Genomic DNA, 27,528 nt, shown 5'->3' on the forward strand with positions numbered 1-27,528 from the left:
CAGGTTTTAGAGCTACAAAAAGCCTCTTTGGTCATAACAGATTCAGGTTCTGTGCAGGGGATCAAAAAACAGATCTAGCTTGCAGAATACTTGATTGTTTGCTCTGGATTATGTTCATTTTCCACTAAAAAAAACACACCAATCACTTTCAATCTGTTCACTTCTGATTCCCCAAGCTATCACAGTATTTGACATTTGATATTCTTGATTCAGAAGAATGATTAATTAAAAAACTCCACTCTCAAAAATAAATCAACTGCAATTTAAATGCATATATATACATTTATATATACATTATATGTATGTGTGTGTATGTATGCTTTTTTTGTTCAGGTCCCTATTTATTACTTTGTTTATGCAATGGCTTAAAACAATAGCCTCCTAAGAGCTAGCAATGATCTAAGCTAACAGCTCCTAGAATGTTATACTTCTATTCCATTTCAAAGTTCAAAAACCATTGGCCATGTGGTGCAGCAGAATTGTTAGCTGTTGCCCATTGTGAGAAAATGATCAGATACTCTCCATTACAAAGCTTTAAACTACATAAAAATTGCTTCAGACTGAGACTAGGTATCTGATCATTACAATTGCCATTTTCCAGGCTTTCATGATTAAACAGATTATGCTGGTGGTAATTCATGTAGTTCTTTGTCCAGTTACACCACTGAAAACAGAGAGAATTCTACTGAAATGAAAAGACTCACTTAAAAAATTTGGGTACATATTCAATGCTGTTTTCTTCCATGTACCGCCTCCGACTTCTCTGGAGTTCTTCTATTCTTTGTTTCTCTGATGCTGCTGCTTCTACATTTCCTTCTTCCAGAAGCCTGTATGGATAACAGCAGGCCCTATAGCAATCATACAGTATCCAGAACAGGGGATTTTCCAGCAACAGTCATCACAAAAGACGAGCAGAAACCAAGCCTGTTGTCTGTGTTTTACTCACTTTAAGATCTAGTCAGAACCCCATAAAATGAGAATAACTGATATTTGACTCCCCAGTTGCACGTACTTGACCTTCACCCTTAGGCATACAACTTCTTTAGCTACTTCAATGCATCACAGATGCCGAAGTAGTGTGAACTGAGAATTAGGAGGGAATTAATATTGCCTCCATTCACAGCTGGAGGGCATGACGTTACAGAGCATGTCTTTCTAGCTTGTCATGAAGAATCCTACCTCTGCTAAGACTTGTATTATAGCTCTACAAACAGGATACTTTCTACTCTCCCTCAACTGGGTAAAGCAGAAATTTGATTGCAGTACTGAGTACCTTCTCTGCTAGCAGAATCCTCCAAGTTCAGACTGTAGTGAAGACAAACAAAATTCAATACTCAGCCAAACCCAGCCTTAAAATGACCAAATATTAGGTGTTTAAACAAGCATTCTTGCCTTTGATCTGGCCTGAATCGTGCATCTGTTGTAGGAAGAAGATCTTTCAGCACAGGATCTAACTCATTGAGCTCAATAGCAAACCTCGTGAAGCCATAATAACGTTCATAATTGGTTGGCATGGAGCCTGTATGCATATGCATGAGAAACAAAGAAGTTTTTACTATTACTATTACTCTGAATATGCAAGAGACTCATGTATTTATTAAATTATAAAAGCAAAAAATACTAATATATTTTACCCTTATATACAGTTACTAAGCATCAAGAGCTATTCTCTAGATAGAAAAACGTTCACTCAGTATTAATTTCAACTGCTTATTTTTCATAGGTTGTCATTATATGCTAATAGATTCAAAATGTTTATGATCTTTAATTTTTAAATAAAAATTACTGTTTTTAAGATTTTTAAGCTAAACAGTTTCCCGGTCCTAGGAAAGCAGGCTTATCAGACATCTATATAAAAGCTAACCCTAGCTAATCTTCAGTGTTGATTTTGGAACATACACTTGCTTGAAGACTGATTGGGCACTGTTCTGAACCTTTAGCACTACGAGCAATCAGAGCAGAGTGGGTGCAAAGCATTAGCAATAATGACAATTCCTGGATAATCACTCTGCACATATGAAAAATACTGTATGTGCAAAGGAAGAGTAATTTAACACCAAAGTCTCTAAGCAAGCAATAAGGAAGCTGAATTCAACTACTGAAATTACAGGAGCTCACCATCTCTGAAGACCAATCCTTCAGTTTAATAAAGGACTAAGACAGCAAACTTGGTAAAATGGTATTTCCTATTCTGTTGAATCCAAACAAGTTACCCTCTCTCTGTGAGAAAGCAGTCAGGCAGACCCAGACACCTGATTATTTTCTTAATTTTATTCTTAGGTTGTCCCCCAAAACATATGACCAGAAGTCAGACCAAGATGTAAAAGTCTAGGCCCTGTAGGAGCATTTCCATTTACCATTATTATAAACTCCTGCAAATTCTTATTTATTTATCTAGTCAAAAAATTATTTCCCCCATAGTATTTTGTGTATTTAAAATGATGGCTCAAACTGCTTTACAAAGTTTAGAGTTATACCATGGTGCTCGCCAGGGTTTATCACAAGCTTCTTACCTGGCCTCCATACACATTTGGCTGAAGGTGCAACCCCACAGTAAAGACCTTCATGCCATTTTCCAAACAAGCGATGCACCACCTTCCCTTCTTGATCTATCACAACACCTTGGACTTCATTTACATTTGAATTCCAGTAGTTTACCTGTAAGTTTAATGAAGAATTACTAGTCAACTATCATGTTACTCTGTACCAAAACAGTTACTGCATGAATCTTAACTGCCCAAATTTTGTATTAGAAATGCTCAGCTGAAACCAAGAATAACCGTATTCAAAATTCAGATGATTTGATTATTAATTGCTTTAGTTTGAGAAACCTTGAATGACTTGATATGTGGTTTCGGTATAAGGTATTCAAGTACAGTTAATTACCAGAACATAGGGGAAATATATTGTTGTTCATTAACCCAAATCCCAAAAGATAGAGCAGTAAAAATGACACTTTGAAAGCTGCAAGATCAGAAGTACCTAACTCTCTTCTTTCCAGATGGGGAGATACTGAATATATATATAAAGGAAACCTTTGATGGGTCCAGCACACTACTGTTTGTAGCAGGGAAGACTCTCAGCCAGTATTACTTGGTATTTGCTTTCTGTTTCTCTCTTCCGTTTTGCTTTACTTAGACACATTTAACACCTTCATCTAGTGTTGGTCACTCATCAGAACATCCAACAACACACAAATTTCAGATTTGCAGTGATACACCATTGGTCACACTGCAATGGTATCAGTATGTTTTGTCACAATACAAAGACAAACTTGTTTTAGGGAAAATAATTGATACTAACATATCTATACATTCATCTGTTTTTATATATGGTTCCTGCCTGGATATTAAAATAGTGTGAGCTATTGAAGCCGAAGAGATAAAATACAAATGGCCAAATTCTAGCAAAAGCAGAAGTAATATGGCACAGAAGTCTATACCATGACTTTGCATTTTCATAGTATTAATAGATAAGAAATTTTGTCATTTTATTTTTAACCTAAAAACAACAACAGTATAGCACACAGGTGTATAGCAATGTAAGACATTGATATCAAACGTACCAGTTCAATGGAAAAGTCACACTACTTGACATTGCACTCTTACTTGACGATTTAGATATTCTCAAATGTTGGTAAGACAAAATGTGGAATGTGGATTTCCGGAATATTGAAGAAACACCTCTATACATACTTTAACTGTATACTTTTATAAATAGATGATATGCATTAGAATACATACACTACCTTGACAAATGTGAGTTTACAAATACAAACACTGCTTTTTGTGTTTCTGATAGTAATCTCTCCATAGTGCTCTATCCACCTCCTTCCACTAAGGATGTTATGTATGCACGTAGTGACTTTGTTCCAGACATAGTAATCTCCATACCTAAGAACAGATTAACAAGTAGTTGGTAATATAAATTAATCAAGATCATAAATGAGAAAAAAAGTAAGCCATTATACAATTTCATATTCCTCAAAAATGTTTGAAACAATAGCTTACTTGATTAAAATCATAGGTTCTGGGCACATTACTGATCCTCCATGGAGGAAGTCACCTATGGTCTAGTGTGGAGAACTGAGGAATGATGCTATGAACCACAAATCAAGATAGCATGAGCCACTGAAGTCCTGCACGGCAAATTCACTTTCCCCAGAGCATTAAGGTGCTTTGACCTTAATTCCAGGAGCGCTGGACCCAAAGATCAACATAAGGCTGGATTTAGGCCACAGGCAGACAATGCAATTGAATTACAAATAGAACAAAATAAATGTGGAAGGAAAGAACAGAAAGGAAGTAGGCAGGAGCTAACCGGCACACCATCCCTTTTCCTTTGTAACAACTACTCGCACTCAGAGCACCTCTGTTGTCAAACAAGGGACTAAAATGAGGGAATTCTATTGTGCAAAGCACATTCTCCTTCAAAGACTGAGGGACAAATATGGAGACAGAAGACAAAGCTGCTCACAAGTGCATTTACTTCAATTTCAAGAGATGAATAAAAAGGTGAAATGGAGTCCCAAAGAATGCCATACTGGTAGAGTCAGAAAGAAAAGTGGCTGCAACATATAGGAGCAGGAATAGCACTGCAAAACCTGCAGATGTATTTAAAATATCCTCTCCTTGCATATTCTCAACTTACAACCAGCTTTATTTGTATTGAAACTTCTTCCTCTCACTACTCAGTCAACATCTGAAGAACATTTTTGGGCTTTGACATTTTGAAAAATGACGTTGCATTATCAGTTCTTCTGAGGAAACAGCACTACTGAGAGCTTTAGTAAGGACAGTATTAGCTGCTGACAGTCCTATATTGCAGCCTTGTTTTGAACAGTTGATCACTACTGTATATGTAGAACTTGTGTTTTCTCTCCTAAAACATTTCTATTCTCCTGTTTGTCAGTTTCTAGAGAGTTCATACATTTTTCCTCCAAAAACCCAAATGAATCTTCAGGCTTAGCAATGCTTCCGTATCCCCATCTGTAGACTCAGGAGAAATTTGAGCTTGGCGCTGTCACCCATACAATTCATGCGATCTCTGCATACACTTTACCCAATCCAGTCACAAAGCAGCTTAGATTAGACTACACCAAAGACCAAACCAAAAGGAAATAAAAAGGAGCTTACTTTGGAAGAGTCACATTCAAGGTTCCAACTGGCAGAATTTCCATTGATTTTCCCCAAAACTTGTTCTTCCACCTGATATCTGAATATAATAGTGAAAGATTGTGAAAGATGTACAAAACCAAGAAGACCAAAGTCTTCCATTCATAGTGATCTGTGGTAGATGATGTGATCTATACTACACCATCCAGTTTAAGACAGGGCCATATGAGGTTGTCATGAAAATACAAATAAATAAATAAATAAATAAATATAAAACAACCTAGAAAATGGCATGAGGTCAGAAAAAATAAAGAGAATTTTGATTTTCTTCTAGGAGTTATGCCTGTGTTACATCACTGTCAAACCTCTCATGAGAACATTCCATATAAATTAAATGCAAATGCCAGTAGAGACAAGAAAAGAAACAGCTGCTTGTTCAACTGTGTAAAAAGAACTGCTTGTGTTTATAAGAAATAACAATTTTCTTGATAAAAATCTTTTAAGCAGAAAAGTATAAACAGACTGCAAGTGACAAGGAAAGTTGTAACACATCTACTCACTCTTCAAAATGAGAATTTGGAGTGAAGTAATTCAGAGCATGAGTTTGTAATATGTTACTACAAAAATTGTAAGTATAAAAATTTGGGGTAAGTTCCAAACACAAAGCTCAGCTTGTACAAAGTTTTTACTTGCTAATAAAACAGGTTTTATGCTTTTGAATTAAAAAGGTATACCTTGCCAAAACACAAAGTTCTTCGATTCACAGTGACAGGCCGAAATGGGAGGATGGTGGCTAACCTGAAAAATAGTTTGGCTGAGTTAAAAGCAATTAATTTTCATTTCTAAGACAATACAACTGTTACTGCAATATAACAATATTAAATAGCCCACACTATCTATTAGCTTATGTTGCTATGAAAACAGATGAAACTTATGCTTTAGTTTTACACTATGTACTTAAAACAACACTACTACAGTGATTAATATGAAAACATACCTTCTTGTATTTAATGAAGTTCACACATACCACCTTTTTTTTTACTATCAAGAAAACAAACCTTTTTTAACCAGAAAATAAAAACTAGGTCAATCTATTAATCAAAGAAACCAACCTCTAAACATAACCATCAGTGTCCATCTAGAAATAAGCCTTACCTGCTCTGAGAAAAATCGAAATCCTTTGTCTTCTCTAATACATTCATAAGTTTCACCAAGCACTGGGTTAAATGGCTTGCTTCCCGCTCTAAAGTATGTACAGGCATAACCTGACGCTGCAAAAGCAGCTATCAGAACCTGTTGAAATGAAGACAAGAATATAAGAAAAAATACGCAAAGATTCCTGTGCATGTACCATCACTGTAGGGTATCACACATGTTTTTTGTGAACAGGAAGAGTGAGAGAGGACTCTGCACAGACCTCCACACAACAGCTCCCTCTTTAATATAGACATAAGAAGTGCTACGCTAAATTTATTACCATGCGTTCATAAGGATCATCTGTTTCTGCAGCCTTGTCCAGGAGTTCACTGTATTCCAGCTCTTCACAGAGGTGTTGCAAGGTATTCAGAGGTTCATTTAGCTCAACTGGCATGGATACTTTGGAAAGATCTTTGCCAATGTTATTTCTCAAAATATTCCACAGATTGATGTTACTGGTGTCAGGACTGGGAGCTGGGAGACAAGTTCGCCGTCCGTTCCTGAATGCACCTCCTGTTAGCTCACCATTGAGAACTGAGAAGAGAAAAAAATACTATCACAACAAAGCACCACATTAAGAAAAACAGATTTATTCCTTGAACCAAATTCACCACCAGAACAAGCAAGCAGCAGAGTTGGTCTTGTATAGAGAAGCAGTAAGTCTGGTACATGAACAAAACCAACATTATTTCCCAAAGTTCAAAACATAGCAATATACTTTGCCGAGAAATGTTGTCTGCAACACTGGTGTTGTCCTCTGATATATTATCACTCACATCGCTGATATAAGATTCATCATCAGAAGCCTAAAAAATAAAATATCAATTAAGTCAAATATATATAAAGAATACTGACAAATTAGACAAAAATAATTACTTGAAACACTAATACTCAAAGAAATCATCTGTACCCAATTAGATATATTTTAACTAAATTAACTAGATGTTTCAATCAGTCCATACTGCCAATTTGCTAACAGTGTCAAAACAAATGCTATGCTCTCCTTATGTTCTTGAACTGCTACTACGAAGCCAAATGTAGGCATTAAATTTGCAAAAGGGTGACTTCAAATGAGATCATGGATCAACAAAAAATTGACAATACAACACACTGGGGTTGGTGGTGAGAAGAGACTGTCAGGCTCCTGGTCTTTACACAGAACCCAACATTAAAATGTAGCTTGTATGTCAGCAAAAAAATACATAGACATTGACCTATCATTTTGCAAAACAAGAACTACATTAGCATTAAGACTACTTTTAAGATTTTTTTTTTAAACATACGGGCAGCCCGAGCTCTCAAACTCTATAAATGACTTATTCTTTTACATTTATTAGACAAATTTAATTACAAAAGAAAGGATTTTCATTTTAAGAAAAAAAGTTTTATTGGAGTCCGATGGAGTGTCTGCCATTCAGATCAGCTGAAGTGAGCCAAAAACAGACTCCAGTTTTGGGGATTCAAAGGCTTCTACTGCAATCCAGAGAAACTGATATTGAGAAAAAATTAATAGTTTATCATGAGCCCAAAATGGGATGAAATTGCTCATTTTAAAATTTGCTTTAGAAGGGCAGTGCAATTTTACAGCTGAGGAAAATAAACCACTTTTTTCTGCCAAATTTCCTGAAGAGTTTAGCACCTTTAGCACCTAATCATCCACTTGACACAAACAACAAAAAAAGTATAGAAGACTTTTGCACACTTTACATTCTAGATATTTAAACTCTTTGTCAAAAGGGAAAACTCTGGATTTTCCATAATCTGGAAGGACTGAGAATGTCCCCATTTTGTTTATTTTTGAAATGATACTTTTACTCTCAACTGCTTTCAGCCTTGAACGTGTCTCTTCCCTATCCTGTTTCTCTCAACATTGCTTCACATTGCTACTTTTAATGCCACAGGCTCTTCTCTGTGCTATGAGAGCAAGCTATGGCTGAGGCTGAAATTGAAACTAAAGCTGTCAGCTTCAGGTAGACACCCTGAGGTCTTTGACATATGCCTGACAATAGGCAACAGCACTCTCCATATAACATAAAAGAATTGAACACTGTAATTGTTTCCCATTATAAGGCAGCAACTCTGGACAAACCCACCCCTTTGGCAAGCTCATTTTCTGCATGAAGCTGCTATGGTCACAAGCCAGTTGAACTGGCAATTTGTAACATGAAACCGGATTTTCAGGACAAAAAAAAAAATGCCATTTGTTCCTAAAAAAATTATACTGGACAGTGACAATTTACAAACAGGATGTTCTCCACTGTCTGAAACTATGGCTTGCTTTTAATTTGCATGGTTTGGAAAATAAAGCTTGAGAAACTCTAAACCTGTGAAATTTTGACATAGCTCAACTGCTAGCAAGTTAAAGAGATCGATAATGAAGGTGGAAGCAAACTATAACAGTCTGCTCTGCAGACAACCATTTTATTTAGAATCATGGTAGTTTGTGATTGAGTTTAGCAGTTTTGTATACAGCTCTCTTAGAATTAATTATAATTAATCACAGATGATTTTCCAAAACTCACATGGAGAAAACAGGTAAGTATGAACAACAAAAAAGACAAATTGGTAATCTCCGCTTGTCTGATGCACAACTTGAATAGGATGCTGAAGTGCCAACCCACAATATACCAGGTCACTTAACAAGATAAATTGCATGGGAAAGGTGGGGACAGCCACGTGACACAGAGCCCCAAAAGTATCCAACTGTTTCACCTTCGAGCTTCAATGAGGCAATTTTTTATGCTTGTCTACTTCTCTGATTACAGAGAATAACCTTATATGTATGATAGAAGACCTTTTCTTTGTTTTTAATGAATATTTTAAAATCAAAATCTGCATAGACAGACCTATTTGGTCCTGTCTGTCATCCATCTCTGAAACTGCCATAGTCTATCAAGGACATGTACTGAACATACATTAATTATACAACTTTCAGCTCAGTTTTATACTTCAGGAAACCTCTGCAGCCCATCATGAGTGAGTCTCATGTGAATTTATCTACATCTTATGCATTTTGACACCTTTTTACTCTAAGCAGCATTAAAAATAATCATCCACTAGAGGCAGCAATACCTGAATCCATCTGACAGCAAAGCTGCAGCATGCCATCATAGCCTACCTCATTTTCTGATGAGCTGGCAGACAGAAGCACCTCCTGTGCATCAAAGAACTCTGACACTGATTCAGACATAGAGAGCCTGCTCTCATTAGAAACCTGCTGGGACAATGGCAAACTGACATGAATTTGTTCACCTGTCTGCAAATAAAGCACAGAAAAATAAAAGTATTATTTACAATAATAATAAAGAAATATGTATAAAAGGGGTAAATCATCTGAATATTTTTCTATGTCAAATACAGTAAAGACAGCATTTTAGCAGGACTTTTTGTGTACCAAACATGTGAAACTCAGACAAGTACGAAATGAAGTGCAATCTGAGCAGTGACATACATGTCTTCATTTGAGGCCTGCTCAGCATCAACTGCTAAGATTTAGCAGCATGAATAATCACAGAGCTAGTTTTGTATCCAGAGGAACGATTTTGTGGACAATAACCGGATTGTGTCAGACAAGTTCAACCACAAAATTCAGATGAAAAAGACATCTGATCATAATAACTAATATTATTGGGACCTAGCCTTGATACAACCAAAACTCAGAAAGACCAGGAAGTTATAAATTACTTTCAAAATAAATAAATAGCCTTGTTAACCAGTTTCGTAATGTTTGAAAAGTTTGAATATTCAAGAGGATGGCTATAATAAACATTTATTTGCCTTTATTCCATATTTGTATTCCAAACCTCATCTGAATTAATCAATTAATTCTGACTTGCTACTACTAGCGGGAATGTACTCTTTATGGCTTATTATAAAGAGAATTGAACAGCAAAGGTAAGAATTCCCAAACTGTGCCATGTGTATATGGGGACAAGCTAATTTAAATAGCTTGACATATCTTCCTCTTCTTGCTATTTATGGGAAGAACACCACCTTTCAAAAAGTTACCCAACAAGCTTTAAGAAGGGAGAAAAAAAAATTAAGATTCTCTCCCTGTACCATTCCACCAAAGTAGCTGCTGCTGTGGAAGCAAACAGGTTTCTTCTGACTTAATCCCCCAATTTATACAGCATAATGCTTCAGGGATAATACAGACGAAACTACTGAAGCCCTTTTAAACACCATTACTCTTCAGATGGGAATGCCACTCCCATTCATCTTACTACAGAAGTCCTGCAAGTGATTTTGTTGACATCTTAATCTTGCCTCTATATAGTTGCCTTAAAATGCACTAACAATAAAAAAATCACAAACAAGCCAAGAGGTCAAAAATCTTTCATTTTTCCCTGGGGTTTTCACTTCGGCTTGTGGCTGGGTTTTGATTTTTGATGAATTATAATGGAAACAGAAGCTCATTTCAGTATTATCTTTACAGAAGTGATTAAAATTTTAATTTTTTGTACAAGCTGGAGGGACTTGGAAAAATACACATGCCCCTACCTGAAAAGGATGCTTGCTCATGTATATATCTACAAACTGTAACATTATATTTATAAAGCAATCAAGAGAGGTGAGAAGGAGACCTGGGATCCTCTTTGAAATACTCCTTCAGTCAGATAAACTTGTACCAAGATAACTATGAATATAATGAAAGGAAACAGCTAACCAACAAAAAATACAAAATAGAAGAGACGGTCATTGCTCAGATCCTCACTGCCAGATGATCTGAATGCACGTGCTGTGCTGTGGCACTGCATCACCTCTATGTTCTGTTACCAGTGTCCAACATCTGGGCTTTTAGAAAAATTGTATGGACATTTTCAAAAATCAAATAAATAAAAGTAACCAGAAACAGATTTTCACCTGCCTTTCTTGTTGGAAAAAATAATTAGGAGAAAACATTATGTTAATTGAAACAGTGTATGCATAGAAAATAATGAGTGGAAATGACAAATGGAAAGTATTTTGGTAAAATGCAAGCAGAATGGTTGTCAAAATGACAATATTAATTGCAACATATAACTCACAAATTCAGATCTGTCCTTCTTGTGAGGAAGACAGATTTGAAATTAATATAAATGTTTGGTAATCTGTTGACTCAAGAAAGCAAAACAAGATAGACTATATGTTGCAAACGTGCTATTAATATAGTGCTTTGTTCATAGACTGAACTGTTTGAATGCCACTCAAGAAATTAAACATCAAGCAAGCCCTTAAGCACTTGCAAGATCAGGCTATTAAATGCTACACTGTTCTGTTGATTCGGCAAGAAACTAAGATATAGAAGTGGTTACCTACTGTGTGTTATTGTGTGCTACATTCAAATACAGTAAAACCTCACTAATTCCCACACTCAACAATTAATATTTCAAAGTTGCAGTCCTTCCCTATTTCTCTGCAGAGGCCAGAGTTATTTTGTTAGCTCTGACATACACAAAAGACAGAAGTTTAATTTTTATATAGAAAAAATATAATCTGAAAATTTCTATAAAAATCTACTTTCCAATCTTTAAGATTTGATAATTTGCCAGGTGTGTTTCAGCACTTTCACTTCTCACTTTCAGTGAGAATTAGCAAGGTTTGATTGTACTCTAAATCCATTAAAGGCTGAAATCTTACCTCATCAGGACTAGGGATAATATTTACACTGACAACCTGATCACAAATAACAGATTCTGAATGTATTCTGTTCAAGCGACTCCTTAGTTCAGCATTCTGGTTGAGAGCCTTAAAATAAAAATTGCACATTTCATTTAAAATTAAAAAGCAACTGTTAAACAGGAAAAAAGAAAAAAAAAAAGCTTATTCTCAGAAATTTTCTAAGAAATCACAGAACTTCCTTTCTTCCGTTTATAGATATATACCCATTTTGAGATCCTCTCTAACATGACTCAACCTTTTCGTTGGCTTGCTTTCAGTAGTCTTCTAGGGTCAGGGGGAATGGATATTCTCCCACAATATTACAGTTACATTCTACCTTGATTCTTTAGATAGCTCCTTGGCAGCTATACCAGTGGGTTATGTACATCACAAAAATGGAGAGTGAATGCAGCAAGAAAGAATGAAACTGCAAAACAGCTAACAGGAACCACCTGCGAAATTCTTGATTTACAACTCTATAGCACTTTCTGAATGAAGGTTATCAATGCTAAGAGCCCACAAAAGGAAATGGCTTGCTTTCCAGCAGGGAAAAATAAAAATAATGATAAAAAAAAAACATAACCACTAGCATCACTAGGTGACTGTCTATTGAGATCAAGCTGATAAATTTGCATGTATGTGCTCAATTCAAACTACTGATTCATTTGGTATCTGCTGTTTTTTCTCCTTTGTTAAAGCCCAAGCTAGATTATAAATTTGGGTGCACATACACATCACCTGATGTCTAGAAGCACCTCTTTGTTGAAATCCAGAAAAATACAATGTGTTACCCAGAACATGAACTGACTTAAACCTAATACACCCTCAGTGCTAGGGATTATAGAAGCAAACAGCAGACAGATATACTGATTTAGTGGACAGTGTCTTTTATAATACAGTAATAATCTGCTTCTCCCTCCCCCAAGAGCAAACTCTGAAATAGATCCCATGATTGCACTGAAACAAAGTAGGACTAATAGGTTAGCTTAAACTGTCTCTGAAAACAGTTTAAATTATCCCATTCTGCTTTATTCTGAAATGGTCTGGGTACGTTCATAATTGTCATCTACCAGGTGAGCAGATACAAGGTTAGACCACTAACAACAGCTGGGCTGTAGCTTCTTAAACTCCTCAAATCTGGTCACGAGACTGGTCAAACCCATCTGTCTGACTGTGCCAAATTTCCACTTACTCACCATTGAGACAATGAAATATGTTTGAAAATTATTTTTAAACTAACACTGGAGGCCAGCAACTATAAGAACGTGACCACCTATTTCATACACGTTACTAGTGAGTCTCGACAGGTCCTGGTTAAATTTTTATCAATAACCAGAAATGGTTGCCCTCATCTTTAGCCTTAACCTTTATTACAATATACAGCAATCAATCTGCATAATGTGTTATGCATCTATGTCTACAGAAACATTATGCATCAATTTTAATCTCACAGCAATAAAAAAAAACAACCCCAGTAACAATAATAGTGTTGGAAATTTTCTTCACATTTAGGTGAAGTTCTGTTTGCCTTTAAAGCTCTGCTTTCATTTCTTGCAGATGCAAAGTTCCAAAGATATCCACTTTTTATAGTAAAATCTTTCACTTTTCCTTGTCTATGAAATCAAATGTTTGAGTTATTTTGCAACCGAAAGATGCATCTCATGGAATGGTGTAGGGTAGGAGTTCACCAGAGCACTTACTGTTGCTTCATCTTTCTTTCCAACTAAAGCCAATGACAATTTTCCTTTTGGCTTAAGTGGGAGAGACACCAGCCAGTAACAAGTTAGTATCTGAAAATCCAATTTATTAATGATTATTCTGTAATCATGTAATAACGCATGACTCCTTTTGCAGTTGGAGATATGGACATACAAAACAAATCAAAAAATATACAGTCAAAATGTAAAACTTAATTAAGAAAATGAGACTATCTCCTTGACTGTGGTGGAAATAGCTCCAATAAAAATATATATCAGTTGCATAAAAATCTTTGATGCCCTTACTTTACCTTGGAAAACCATAATAAATGCATGCTTACACAAGCAAATTATATTCTCCACATGCACTGAGGTTAGGCCTATGTTCTCATGTCCACAACAGAACATATGCCATAGTTCTGATTAAGAACCTGGCTATTTTCTTGGCTCCCTCTACCTCAGGGAATGGCCAAAATACAAAAGAAATAGTGCATTTGGCAAACTAGATGTGCCTGGAATCAAATCAAGAACATACCTGAGAGAGGGACTGTCTGAGGTGTGCTATTTGAGCATTGTGACCTGTAAGATCCTGTTCTGAAACAATCTGCTTAAGCTTCTCCTTCTCTATAGCTATGCTGTTAAAGGCAGACTTCAAAAGAGAATGCACTAAGGAAAAATGAAACAAAAAAGAAAACAAGTGTTGTCTCAGCTATGGATCTGCACATTTACATTTATTAAAATATTTCAGCAATAAAGACAGAGAGTGAGATTTCCATCCCACAGTTACATAAATTCGTAACAAAGATCTGAACTTCAAGTAATCTGTGCCCAAATTAAGTACAAACACTTACAGCTTACAGGTTGTAATGTGCATACAATATGTTCACATATGTCATCTGAGCATATTCTTGATGCTGAGCATATGGAAAATTGTATATTTAGAAAACCTGTGTCCAATGTTGTCTTTTTTTCCTGTTTTTTTTTTTTCAGGGTAATAAAATCTAAAGTTCTCATAAAACTTAATATTGCACTGATAACAAAGATTACTTGGCCTTTAAACAGATTTTTGATAATTTTAAAGAAATTAGTGTCACATTTTTCCTGTGTTTGTTATGTAACAGATAGCAAACTGACTACAAATACTTTTTAAAATAGCATTTTTCAGTATGCAGGATCATTCTTTTATTAGCAATACAATGACATCTCTAAAGTACATTCTACTAGTAAGCACTACTTCTGTTGTTTCCATTGATGTAGAGAACATCTCACAAAAACTTGTGCACAAAAACACCCTGCAAGAGATATATGGAGTAGTGGCATTTTGATTCATCTTTTGGAAGAGGTAAAAAAAATGTTTGCAAATTCAATCATGTATTTACAAGGTGCAAAAAGAAATTTGGAAGTTTTCTAAAAAAAAAAAAAATCCCTTATCAGACAGACTTTACCTATCTCCATATTCACAACATCCATGGAAAATATATTAAGGACAACACGTCATCTTTATGTAAGCCACATGTCCAGCTAAAAATTCTCGTACAGTATCATCTAATACAGATGAATGTCTTGGTCATAACTAAGTGAAGGAAATAATGAAACACAACAGAGAAGCATAGTGAAGGAAAGGCTTGACATTTCCAGTTACCTTTTTGAGCCATCAGGCAGAATTCTTCTTGAAGTTTCATGTACTCAGTAGAGCACTCCAGAGGGTCTGTTACATGGCTTGGGGGAGTCTGAAACTCGATGTCTGCACAAAGGTTGGGATTGGATGAATGCAGCCGAACAGGGGACATCGTAGCACTGAAAGGGACCTACAGAGAGAAACAGTAAATAAATATTGTTTAAGGTACAACCAACCATTTGATTCTGTTGCAGCAAAATATAAATTCCTTCTGAAAACAAAATACATGATTCACAATGTGAAGAACATAGTAAGAAAAAACATTTAACTTTTTACTGTCCAAAATCTCAGTACAGTCGATGTAGAATTCCTTGTACTTCTTGAAAATTTTCACTGAAACAGACAAAAGAAAGCCTAAATACAGAGCTAACTGCTAACAGTGGAGTATTTAAATTCTAACATTTACAAAAATGGACCGGCTCCTAGTGCTTAAAAAAGGATTGGAAAGTTGAACCACCAAACATGCTGCTTTATATTTTGGCATATTAGAGTCCATATCGTATGAATCTGTCTTTACAATACCAACATCTGTATGCAAGTATGCAAGTTCCTCCACAGATCTAGAAATAGGATACAACATTCTCAAATATATCATTAAAGTTTTTCAAAACTACTGGTACACCTTGAGTTGAAACCCACTGTACTAGCAACTATGAATAGGGAAAAAGCATGTAGTCTTTCTATATTCTTTCTAATGAAACAAACAAAAAATAAATCAAAACTCCATCTGACTTTCATTTAAAGTGTATAAGCCATAAATTAATGCAAAGAGATGCAGTTTAGTAAAATGCAGCAAACATTTTAGATTATAATTTCCACTTCTCTTTTTCCTTTTACACTTTTTAAGTACAGCAATATATATATATATATGCATGCATACCTTATTTATAAGTAATATATATAAATGTATCATATGTACTGAACGGTTACCTATATGCTCCATATGCAGTGTATGGATACTGTTGTTACATACATGATGTGTGTGTGTGAGAGTACGTTTTATTTTAATTTCACTATTTACATACATTTGTATAAAAAATAGGCCAAGAACCTAATTTTCAAGTCTAAATGCAAAGGGAAGGCATGCAGAACTACATTTTGTTACTTCAGTATTAAACACTTTTAACCACATTCAACACATTCAATCTAATTTATTTTATGATATTCATCAAATGTATAAATAAAGAATTTCCACACTGCAGCCCAATGTAATTATTCAAATATGAAAAATGGGGACAAAAAATAAAACGTGTCTTCTGGCGCATGATAAAAGTGCCATATAGTATAAAAAGTCATATTACTAAGATATTTTTTTTTTAATCAACAGATAAGTTATATACTGCCATCAGTATTTGAAATCGGTACCTTGTTATTTGATTAGATCAGAGAATGGTTCTATAAATCCCTTCCCATAACACTTGCCATCAACATATGTTTTAAGTCTCTTATTCTCTGATGAAACTCTCAAAATCCTATTGGACCTAGTCATCATATCCCACTTCAACCTGGAGCACTTTCTGCAAAATACCACTTTCCACCCTGCTCTTCAACTTCCAGGTATGTACAGCACAAACTAATGGCCCTATGACACCTATCCAGTGTCAACTTTGTCCTCTTCTCTCATGTGTTTTGATTTCTAACTATACCAACAAAGTAGGTATTTTTCATTGGACATTATTTTTGACTCATATCAAGAAGGCTTTATTAACAAGGGATGTAGAATAAATTCCTTCCATGCAGGCTGGACATTTGTCCCGTTATCTTCTTTGCCAGTACCAGACTGCCTCTCTCAGCAGCCAATCAAACTCCCTTATAGTTTTTACACAGCTTAATTTTAAGTTTCCTTTACAAAACCTTATCTCTTCTTACACGAGAGAATACATTTCCAAAACTTTCTGGCTGGGCGCACTGCAAAGGTCTAGTTGCTCCAGGCGGCTCTAGGACAGCAGAGTAGGTGGCTACAGCATAGCACTGTGTGTGGGGAACATGTCCCCAGTCCTCAAACCCATCCTGAAGGCAGGAAAGAAAGCTGCCCTGTTATAATGCAGGAGCTGGAGGGAGCCCCGCAGCTCCACGTGCCCACAGTGACAGGGCAGGCTGCCCCAGCCCCATGCAGACTGGAAGAGCTGTGGCCCTGCTGCCTGCACGTGGGGGTTTCTTTAGACACTTCTTGATGAACCTGACTGAAGAGACCTGCTCTAGAGTCATCATTTCTGCCCTGTACCTCAGCTGGCCAGGCCGAAAAGCAATGTTCCTGCAGTGAGGTTTGTGGAAAAAAGAACATGTTCTACAAATATTGTCACACTGTTCACAAGAAATGTACATTTACATGACAGAGACAAGTAGCTGCTTTGCTGATCACTTTAGATACAAGAAACAAAAATTCTTAACTGTTGACTGATATGAACTCTCCTCATCTGCATCTTTCAGGACAGTTTCCAAGTTACTTTTCACAACTGATGAAAAACATCAACACTGAACAAACTCATTCCCTTGAAGTCTAAGAAACACTGCCACATATTTCTCTTCCCTTTTTTCCTTTCACTGCCGTGCTTTCTCTTATGGTGACTTCATACTGCCTTGAGTACTTGTTTAATTTTTTCCTGTTTTTAAAATATTTAACTCCTTGACGCATCCCTCTATTTTTTTTCCTCCTCACTCTTCTAGACACAACCACAGGTGTACCTTGTCCTGACTTTCTGCTTTACTCCAGAGGCTGAAATACCCACTCATCCATCAGCCTCTTCAGAATTAGATATCCATGTAGGAACAGACTGTTCCTGGTAGTGTGGTACAGGAACCAGTGGTACAGGAGTCATTTTGGTGCCTCCAGCTTTCCTCCCTCCTGCATTTTTTCCAGCTCTTCCAAGACCTCCCTCCTCAGCTCCTCACGTCAGCTGCAGGTGACAACTCAGCAATCCCCTGGACATCTACCACCCCTTTTTGATGCTGGCTGCCTTGCAGTCCAGGACCAGCTGTATTTGGTCCACTTGAGCACTCCTTGGCACAGCCCTTGTCCAGGCTGTTTAACTCCTACTGAACTTTCTGGTCGAGCCTCCCATTGACACTGCTCAGCCATGAAGACTGAGATGGGGGTAGATTCCGCTGCTAGGTGGGCAGACTGATGAGGTTGGACTACCAATCAATTATTGACTGATATGCTGCATCAACACCCGGCATCAACTGATTACAGGAGATTAAATTTAGATGAGTTAATTTTGGAACTGGAGTAGCACTGACTTCTCTCATATTTTTCATGAGGACCTAAGAGTAAATGAGGTTTGTGGTTCAGGCAGCCAGGCTTAAGCAGAAGCTGTGTCTGATCTAGCGGATTTTAGCTGTGGGCTAGAGCTGCAGACCCTCGAAAACTTTAGCTTGATGTTCACTGCTTGATCTCAGCAAGGGTTTGTGTTTAAAGCTCACTTTATTCTTTAGTTACACAGAGTTCTTTTTTCTTATTTGTTTTTGTCTTCCCTATCTAGCTGTTGCACTAATCAGCTAAGGGACTAGCCTAATGTCTGTATTGTGCATTCCCAATAATTGCTTTCCTGACAAGGCAGCAGCTGAAGATATACTTATGATGCTAATTTGATTTCACAAATAGCTCCTCCCATCACAATCAGCAGCCCCCACGTTGATTTCAGAGCTCCAAATTTTGTTTCAAAGACTTGGAGAATTAGCAAAATGAAATACAGACATTAGTGGTAGTAATATGACTTTTTGGGATAATGGAATGTAAACAGAAAGTGTCTTAAATGGAAAGGCTAACCTTGTATTACTAAAAAAAAAAAAAACAAGAAATTTCATGATTTCATGTTTGTAGCAAACCTCCTTGGTTCTGCTGTCTTGCTATGGACTGTCACAAGAATCTTTTACAGAATTTGATCATTTCTTTCCATTTTGAATAATAAAGAGAGAGTATATCAAAGCTATGTTCAAAGAGTGCAGGGCCTGAGTCTAATCACCACCTGCACTTGCCCAGAGGAGGAGGGACATGTACCACGAAAACAAGCTCAGACCCATATCTGTGAAATTCAGTTGTGTCAGGCCTGACCACTTCTAAGTGACTCAGCTGAGAGTGGGTAGAATGGACACCTCCATAAAGCGTAAGAAACATCTTCATAAGCTTATTACACATTCAAGTTACACAGCTTCCCATCTTTAGAGCTATCCCTTGATTTTTAAATCCACTCACTGTTGTAGCCACTGCAGCTGCTAGTCTCTGCCGGCGTCGTGTTGTGCTGAACTGGCCCTTCGGTGCCGGCCCTTCCTGACAGTGAATGCGAGAAGAGAAGGAAGTAGAGGAAGAGAAGGGAAGGGGTGATGGGACACAGGAAGATGAAAGGTGATCAGAAAAGGGAGAGGGAAAGTCTTTAAGTGGATTTCAATTTTGTTAACTCGTATGGCCTACACATTCTGAGAACATACAGCATGTTCACACCTGTGTACGCCAGAGACTTATATAGCTAGGTACTTTGCTAAAATTATCTCCATAAGAGGTGGACTGCAGTGCACTCACTAAGACTACAATAAATAAATAAATAAATAAATAAATAAATAAAATAAAAGTTAGCTCTGCATTTCAGAGCTGTAAGACAGTTATGGAATAAGAAAACAAAAAGGATGCTATGGCATGGCAGAAAACAAAACCAAAACTCCTTCTTGGGGTCACTTGACCATCTAGAAAATGAATTCTGGAAGAGATCACTTTGCATTAGTGGAAGTGCATGAACTGCGTTTACTGGAGATGCATGCATCTCAATGGTAAAACTTGTTGGGGTGTGCGTTATAGGCAGCTCGCAGATGTAAACATTCCTCTGCAAAGCTCTAGAATTTCTGTGTCCATCCCTGGGCTTATTTGTTCATTCTTCCCACACACCATTCTTTGAGTTCCATAGGATCAGATTTCTCCTTCTGTACATTACTAAAGGCAAGGCTTCCAAAGCAATGCAAAATCTCAGATAAAGCAATGCAAACGAAAACTAAGTATTCTAACAACTACTTCCTTTTCCGCATGCCTAACTTGTGTCCTCTTCCTGCCTAACTTCACTTGTATTTTACTTTTAAGAAAATTCATCTTGGTACATCAAAGTCAAGTACATGGTACATGAACTCTGCCTAATGAAGAAGAGCTCCACACCTATCATAAAGCCCTTCTATTTTATGTCTGATCAAAATGATACTATTCTGAAGTCATTTAAAGAATTTGGAAGACTAGAAAAGCCACCTTTCTGCTTATAGGAGACAATTTTTAATTCCTTTACATTCTTCTTCACCTGTATCTTCATCTACAGCCACTTCAGTATTTTTAAATCTATATACATTTTTACTTGTTTTTTCTGAAAGCTACATGGGCACCATGGAAATAACAATGGTATCGACTGGACACATGGACATCATACTGAAGAACAGAATACTGTAGTCCAATTATTAGCTGAAGGCTCCATACCCTCCACCCTCTGGTTGATGCTTCTGGCAATGCTACAGACTGTGGAAGGTTTTTCTGATGATGGCAGTAAGAGAAGCCTTGCTTTGCACCTTTTTTGTAAAACTGTTATATTAAAAACATGTATAAAACCTCTAAAACAGAGAGTACCAACTTCATTAAAGTAGATACTGCATCATATGCAGAATACAAAGCTCTCTGCCCTACAGAAGTATGTCTATCCTCTGAATAGGAATTTAGAAGAACATTACAGTTTAATAGGGACATATATGAATTTATACATACACATACAGAGAGAGAATCATGCACAAATACATACATTAAGCACTCAAAATCTGCAAGATGTGGAATGCAAGTACACTTTATTAAACTTGGAACAATGAGATCTGCAGAACCACTACCCCCAAACACAATATAACATGAGGTAAAAATCTGAGTTATGATTAGTAACATTTATATAAGTAGTTATTTAAGGGAAAAGGTAGCAACCCAGTCTTTGGGTCTGGTTGTTTATGAGCTGAAAGCCTCAGTAGAGCAAGCTGACTTTTCAGGTCACTCTGTGCTAAATAGTTTTGTTAAACAAATTCTCCCTCCACCCCCCTTTAAATCAGTCTTGGAACTTTACATCTTGGAGCACCGAAGGAAATCAAATCAATGATAGTTCATTTTGATCAGTAGTACTGTTCAGTAGTATTTTATTTTTTACTTCCTTTGAAGATCTTTAGAATGCCATGAGAATGACAAATTGGTCTTTTACCCAAAGAAAAAAGAATGTCAGTTTTTGTACAAAAATATCATTTGTAAAATGAATGAATACAGATCAACTAACCTGTTGTTGCAGACTATTTTCTTAAGACATTTTTAAAAAAGACTCTTTAAAAACAAAATAAACCTCCTTTATGTAAGCAACCCTTCTTCAGAGAAGCAGTCCAAGTATTTTTTCTTTTGAATTTAAGCCTGTTATTTAAGCTGTTTATTCAGAAATACTAAACCCCAAATCTTACAAAAGTATACACATATTCTATGGTCAATTTTACCCGGGGAAGCAACCCCACTTTCGTCAGGGGGATTAACTGTGTGAGCAAAGTTAAACATATACAGAACTGGTATACCTAAATGGTAAATATGTACTTGTAAAAAAAAAAAAAAAAAAAAGTAGTCAAACTTGTGTAAGTTGTGTAAGTACAAAGTGTTTAAAATATACTTTTTTTATACACCTACCACTCATATTCTACAAACGTGTTAGCAGGAATACAAAAGCTATCTTACTGACTCATTATGAGTACAATACAGAACCTCGATGGGAGAATTCTCTTCTTGCATCTTATCCAGTGGACACGGAGCTAGAAAAAAAATTACAGCTTTGTTCCCCATTATTTGTGAACAGGTCAGCTATTTACAGAGCTCCCTAATTTTCAGGCTCCCTGGAAGGACGTCTCTCAACGTCATACTGCCAAAGGCTCTTTTGATGGTAGTTAACAATCACTCTAAAATACATTGGTGCGAGTATTTCAAATAGAAATAATAGTACAACTAGCTGAAAGTTAGAATGTTAGTATTAGCATTATCCCATAAAACTAGTGAAATGTATGGAGGAATGGGGAAAGGAAAAGGATAACAAGCATTTCTGGTATCAAATCTGTCCACCACTTATTAGCAAATTATGTGTAGCTCCCATGAAGAAACAATTACAAATTAGACAAAGTGATTCTAAGTAGTGGATGTCCTTATAAATAGTTTATAAAGAGTTGGCATAGTCTTGAAAATAATTACCTATAAGGAAGGCCATGGAAACTAGAAGGCATGGCTAAAAGAAGAACAAAATGGGACTGCAAGCTTAAAAAAGCCTAGGCATGTGAAGGCAGTAGAATAGCAACATGAGCAAATTATGAATAACACAAGCAGTCAGAGTGAGGCCATCTTGCACAGATCACAGCTTTAGACCTTTCCTGGGACAGGACAGCCCTTGGAAGAAATGTATTTGAGCTCATAAAGCTAGTTACGATACCAGAGCAGCCAAAAGGGAGTAAACATCCTTCAACTTGCATGCAATTTAGAATCATTTTATTTTTTCTGTTTCCCTGCAGATTAATTTGTAAATCAGTCATCAATAATGTAATGCTTTGCTTTAATAAAATAAGCTTTATATTTCCACCATTAAACTTGCCAGAAGTTAATGCCTGCCAGGAGCTATCTCTGCTGTTAAGCAGATTTCTTTCTCTCCCCAGCAGTGACAAACCCAAGCAGAGCAGTCCATGCACACAAACTCTCCCAGGGGAATCTGCAAAGTGACCATACTTGAGATATTCAGGAGCAGGAGCACAAGACCTGTCAAGCCACCAACAGCAGTTTTAGAGTCGGGTGCCAAAAGGACAGTCTCCCACAGAAAGCCCAAGATGGTGTCACTCTGGCAAGGTGCAGGCGACACAAGAGTGACTTGCAACTCCTCATGGACCACACTAGATGATCATACATTGACTGCTTTCATCATTTTTTCATCTTTTTTTAATTATTATTATTATTTTATTTATTTACTTATTTATTTGTGGAGAGGAATTTCTCCACGACCACTGTGGTATGAACGAAGAACATGCAGTATTGACTTTCTTTTCACAGGCACCAAGTACTTGCATCCATTTTTCAGGTATTTATTAGTAGCCTATATTATTCAGCAGCAGGAAAACATAAGTGATCCTTCAAATGCTGGGGATAGGGTATGACATCAATCACCAAAATTCCTTCTTTACAAAACGAAGCTTTACAAACCTAACAAATAAAGCCTTCTAAGCCTAACAGATGCTTTATTGTACAACCTGTTATCATTTATCTAGTATAACTGTTAGACGAAAAGTCACCTAAAACAGCTGCAATCAGAAAGCTGGTGCAACAATTTCTTCTTTCCTTAAGATTGTCAGTCTTAAATGAGCCACAGAGTACTCTATATTGTGCCTCTGAGTCACAGAGAAGTCCTTATTGTGTCCCTAGGGAACATATTAAAGGCTTTCAAAGTTTGCATGAATTTCAAGGAATTTAAATGGATTAGAAGTTGCTGACATTTATTTATTCTGCTGCAGACAGCACTGTGGTGATTGTTTGCTCCTGAAGTCAGTTGACTATAGTCTTCATTAGAACTTGCTGATTTATGAAAAAAATATATTTTTTTTTGGATTAGGCTTCAAAACACACACTGACTTCTGACAAAACACAGTAAGACATCCTGGATCGAGCAGTGATCTAAGCTTCGTATGCTTATTTTTGTGCTTTTACTTTTAATCTCTAAGGCAGTAAGGATGGGGTAAATTCTTTTTTCTTCATGTAATTTTTTCTTTAGTTTATTCAATTTGTTCCCATAGTAGCCTCTTCCGTAAGAGAGGGCTTTTGAGAATACTTCTAATTGGTAACATTCCTAGTATAGGTCTTAACAAAGACAACTGGTATGTTTAGTATTTCAGTCATGTTTTCTACTTTTAGCTTGATGTCACCTGTCCAACTGCCCTTCTTGGCAAGTTTAAGATGGAACATCAGTATCTCCGTGTGCTGCATGCATATTGCCTTTTTTACACCTTAATTGACTACTGTTCAGCTTCTCCTCCTATCCCTAGATGGCAATGTTTTCATATGAATGAAAGTAAAATCAATACATTTTTCACTATCTTATCTAGGTTTTAAACAACCAACTGAGATTTAATTTACATCATCAGAACCATAAGGTATATGTATAAGGTATATGTATAAGGTACATTGACTTCCTACTTTCAGTTAATATAACATTTCATGCTTAAAAATTAATCTCAAAGTACAGTGAAAAAGAAAGCATTGTGCATTCAGTACCTGAAGTTGAATTTTTGCATCTTTGCTGACACTTTTTGTTCTCCACCGTCTTGTGACCCGCTTGTCTTTCTTTGAAATATCTACACAGTTAGCCTACATTACACAAATAGTTAAAAGCGACAAAGTACTATTACGTTGACACAAGCAACACAGACAAGTACACCAAGTTAGTAAAGAACTATAGAGTTAGACATTGACGAATTAGAAAGTAAGGAAAAGAATGCTGCTGCCAGGGCCCACAGCTACAGCAGTGACCAGGTGTAGCTACCCATTCACTTCTATAAACTAATGGTTTATTTAACTTATTTAGCAAAACTATTGGTATACCTTCTTCATAGTGCACAATATTTAGGACCAGATTTTGAAACTCTTATGTATTTCTATTCTGTTACTACTCCAAGCAATGCAGGGTTCACCTGTTCCTGAAACCAATGGTAAGCCTCGTTATCTCATTGGATATGAGATATGGATGACTTTCCAATGCAGCAACACCACTGGGAGATTTGTGTACTCAAGGGGGCTGAGTGAAAAAAGGAAGAAAGTATTTAGGACTTAGGATCTGCTGTTGCTTTCTTGTGGTCAGAAGGAAAACTCACCCTGAACTGGGAAATGGTGCAACCCCCTTAGGACCTTTGTGACTATGCCCTTTTTTCTAGAACATGCAGTGTGCTTCATCTTTGAGGGTTTGGGTCTCCACTCCTTAAAAACTTAAAACAGTTTCTTACTCAGCACAGTAGCAATTCCTTAAATATAATTTCAATGCATACGTGTATTTCTGTTGCATTAGTTCTTAGTTCTGCTTTTGCAAATGACTTAATCATTTGATTCATCCTATTTAAATCAAATAACATTAAATTAATACACCTTATCTGTTTACACATTAAACACTATTACATACAATTAAGATAAACACACAATTCAGATAAACTTTTCATCCAAGAGTTCCTATGATTTCAGAAAATCATTCTAAGTCAATAAACAATGTTTTTATACTTCCCTTAACACAAAGAACAAATTTTTCAACATGATTACTTATTCTCAAACATATTTACCTGCATGTCTGTGAAATTTGGTGCTGACTGAGTTCTCTGTAGTATTTCTAAATTTTGAAGAAGTTTACTGAGTTCCACAAGGTTTGACTGACAATGAGCAAGATCTAACATATATGAAACAAAAATACATTAGGTGCTTCAGTTCAGACATATTTTTTTTGCCATGATGTCCACCATTGGCATTGTATTGTGTAAGAGTTAAATGCCCCAAACCCTACTAAGTAAGGCATCTAATAACCTTATTTTCAGAGATGTTGAGCGCTTTTTATTTTTGAGTCAGCAACAAGACTGAACCTCAAAAGTTGATTGCATTTTAACAATGATATCCATTAAGATTATATAGATTATTCAAATAAATTTTAAAAGCATCATCCCACCACATGCAAAGAGGGAATTTCCCACCACAAGCATCTAAGTACCTCAAGAGCTCCCTCATGTGCAAGTAAAGATGAAACTTAACCACTTTCATTGACCGTATATTATTTTATACCAACAAGATGTTTTGCTGAAAGAGTTAGGCACAAAAAAAGTAAGGACTAACCTTCTGCACATCTGTCCATCTCTTCCGAATCCTGCAACCAGGCTGCTACTTTACTCTGACCAGTAGTGCAAGTTGCAGGAAGACTGTTACTGCAAGGTATAGGAGACTGCCATGGGAAGTTATTTTGTTGTACCTAAGACAAAATAAAATGCTTACACTTGCTGTTGCATGTCTTGCTCAGTCAGTGTAATCATCATACTACTTTCAAATAAAGAAATAAAATAGGCATTGTGATTTCAGTGGTATCTGTGATTTGACTATATACTTCCCCAAGATGCAGGGGTTTCTGTAGAGCATATTGAAGAAACAAACTAAGCACAAACTCAGAAGCACACTGCATTTGCTAACCACTATGAAATGGTGTTAGACAGATTTAGACCAAAAAATAGATTTATTTCCAATGCCAAAGGCTAGAGCAAATTTTTTTGGAGCCATTGAATTCTTTGCAGGATCTCTATAGCAGCCTCTTTATGAAGTCTATGGTACAGATAAATTAGACAGTCTCTCAGCTGTGTGCTCTCAGCTTTTTGCTGGCCATCGGTTCCCCCAGCAGAAGGTCTTCTCTATTGGCATTACCAGCAGAGCCCACTGAAACTGCCCTTAAGCAAGCCCAGAAGGCATGAGTTTCCAACAAAAGGACACTACATACCTTTCCATCCGATACATTAGCAGCTGGTGAAGACTCTGTAGTAGAGGCTGAAGGGAATATATGGAAGCTAGCATCTCTTGGAGATCTCACAATCTCGTTCTGACGGTACAACCGGTGGTGGCGTAATTTTGAAACCCATGCATCAAATGAATCCTGGGACTTCACCTAGAAAGAAACTCACTGTCAAGAAGGTATTCAAAATATTACTCTTTCCCCCTAACTTTTACTGTGTTTTTTTTTCTAATTATTATTATTTATTTCCACTGCAGATGAAAAGAGAATAAACATTTGCACGATTTTTTACCTTCAGATGATAGATATGTTCTTCTGTGTCAAGATCTATTCTGCGAGCCTTCTTTTTGATGGACATAACTGATAAACCTACATCAATGCTCCCGTGTACTTTGCCTTTCTGTATCTGAAATCAAAAAGCAGGGTAAGAAATTAGTAGTATCATGCGCTTCACTACAGTTAAGAGAAAAATATCTTGTGCTGATGTGTTTTCCCATTTTAGGAATATTTTAATATAAAGCCACATAAAAATTAAAACCTCAATCAGACTAAGCACTTAGTGTTTTTATAGATGAGAAAAACATCTCACAAGTGGTTAGTGCAGTCCCAACTCCAAATGAAAAATGTGTTAGTTCACACCAGCACACAACTACAGGTGAGAAGCTGAGAAA

The 27,528-nt window shown here is 36.5% G+C and overlaps 1 protein-coding gene across 9 annotated transcripts in view; it reads right to left on the bottom strand.

Annotated features, from left to right (window-relative positions):
* Positions 1 to 27,528, bottom strand: part of OSBPL6 (oxysterol binding protein like 6) — a 106,071-nt gene that overhangs the window by 8,355 nt on the left and 70,188 nt on the right. For 2 of the 9 annotated variants that reach the window (XM_040561918.1, XM_040561919.1), the window contains exons 6-24: positions 27,150 to 27,263; positions 26,846 to 27,010; positions 26,197 to 26,329; positions 25,656 to 25,759; positions 24,604 to 24,696; positions 19,522 to 19,596; positions 15,291 to 15,456; positions 14,184 to 14,314; positions 11,931 to 12,038; positions 9,430 to 9,567; positions 7,030 to 7,117; positions 6,592 to 6,845; positions 6,270 to 6,407; positions 5,849 to 5,912; positions 5,136 to 5,214; positions 3,749 to 3,893; positions 2,514 to 2,658; positions 1,393 to 1,519; positions 705 to 827 (exon numbers count right to left, since the gene is read on the bottom strand). In XM_040561918.1, the coding sequence (XP_040417852.1) occupies positions 705 to 827; positions 1,393 to 1,519; positions 2,514 to 2,658; positions 3,749 to 3,893; positions 5,136 to 5,214; positions 5,849 to 5,912; positions 6,270 to 6,407; positions 6,592 to 6,845; positions 7,030 to 7,117; positions 9,430 to 9,567; positions 11,931 to 12,038; positions 14,184 to 14,314; positions 15,291 to 15,456; positions 19,522 to 19,596; positions 24,604 to 24,696; positions 25,656 to 25,759; positions 26,197 to 26,329; positions 26,846 to 27,010; positions 27,150 to 27,263 (2,390 nt within the window). The remainder of the gene's footprint in view (positions 1 to 704; positions 828 to 1,392; positions 1,520 to 2,513; positions 2,659 to 3,748; positions 3,894 to 5,135; positions 5,215 to 5,848; positions 5,913 to 6,269; positions 6,408 to 6,591; positions 6,846 to 7,029; positions 7,118 to 9,429; positions 9,568 to 11,930; positions 12,039 to 14,183; positions 14,315 to 15,290; positions 15,457 to 19,521; positions 19,597 to 24,603; positions 24,697 to 25,655; positions 25,760 to 26,196; positions 26,330 to 26,845; positions 27,011 to 27,149; positions 27,264 to 27,528) is intronic. The other 7 variants (XM_040561922.1, XM_040561920.1, XM_040561923.1 and 4 more) reach the window with 7 other exon arrangements.

The sequence above is a fragment of the Cygnus olor genome, chromosome 6 (assembly GCF_009769625.2).
Source record: "Cygnus olor isolate bCygOlo1 chromosome 6, bCygOlo1.pri.v2, whole genome shotgun sequence".
Lineage (NCBI taxonomy): Eukaryota > Metazoa > Chordata > Aves > Anseriformes > Anatidae > Cygnus > Cygnus olor.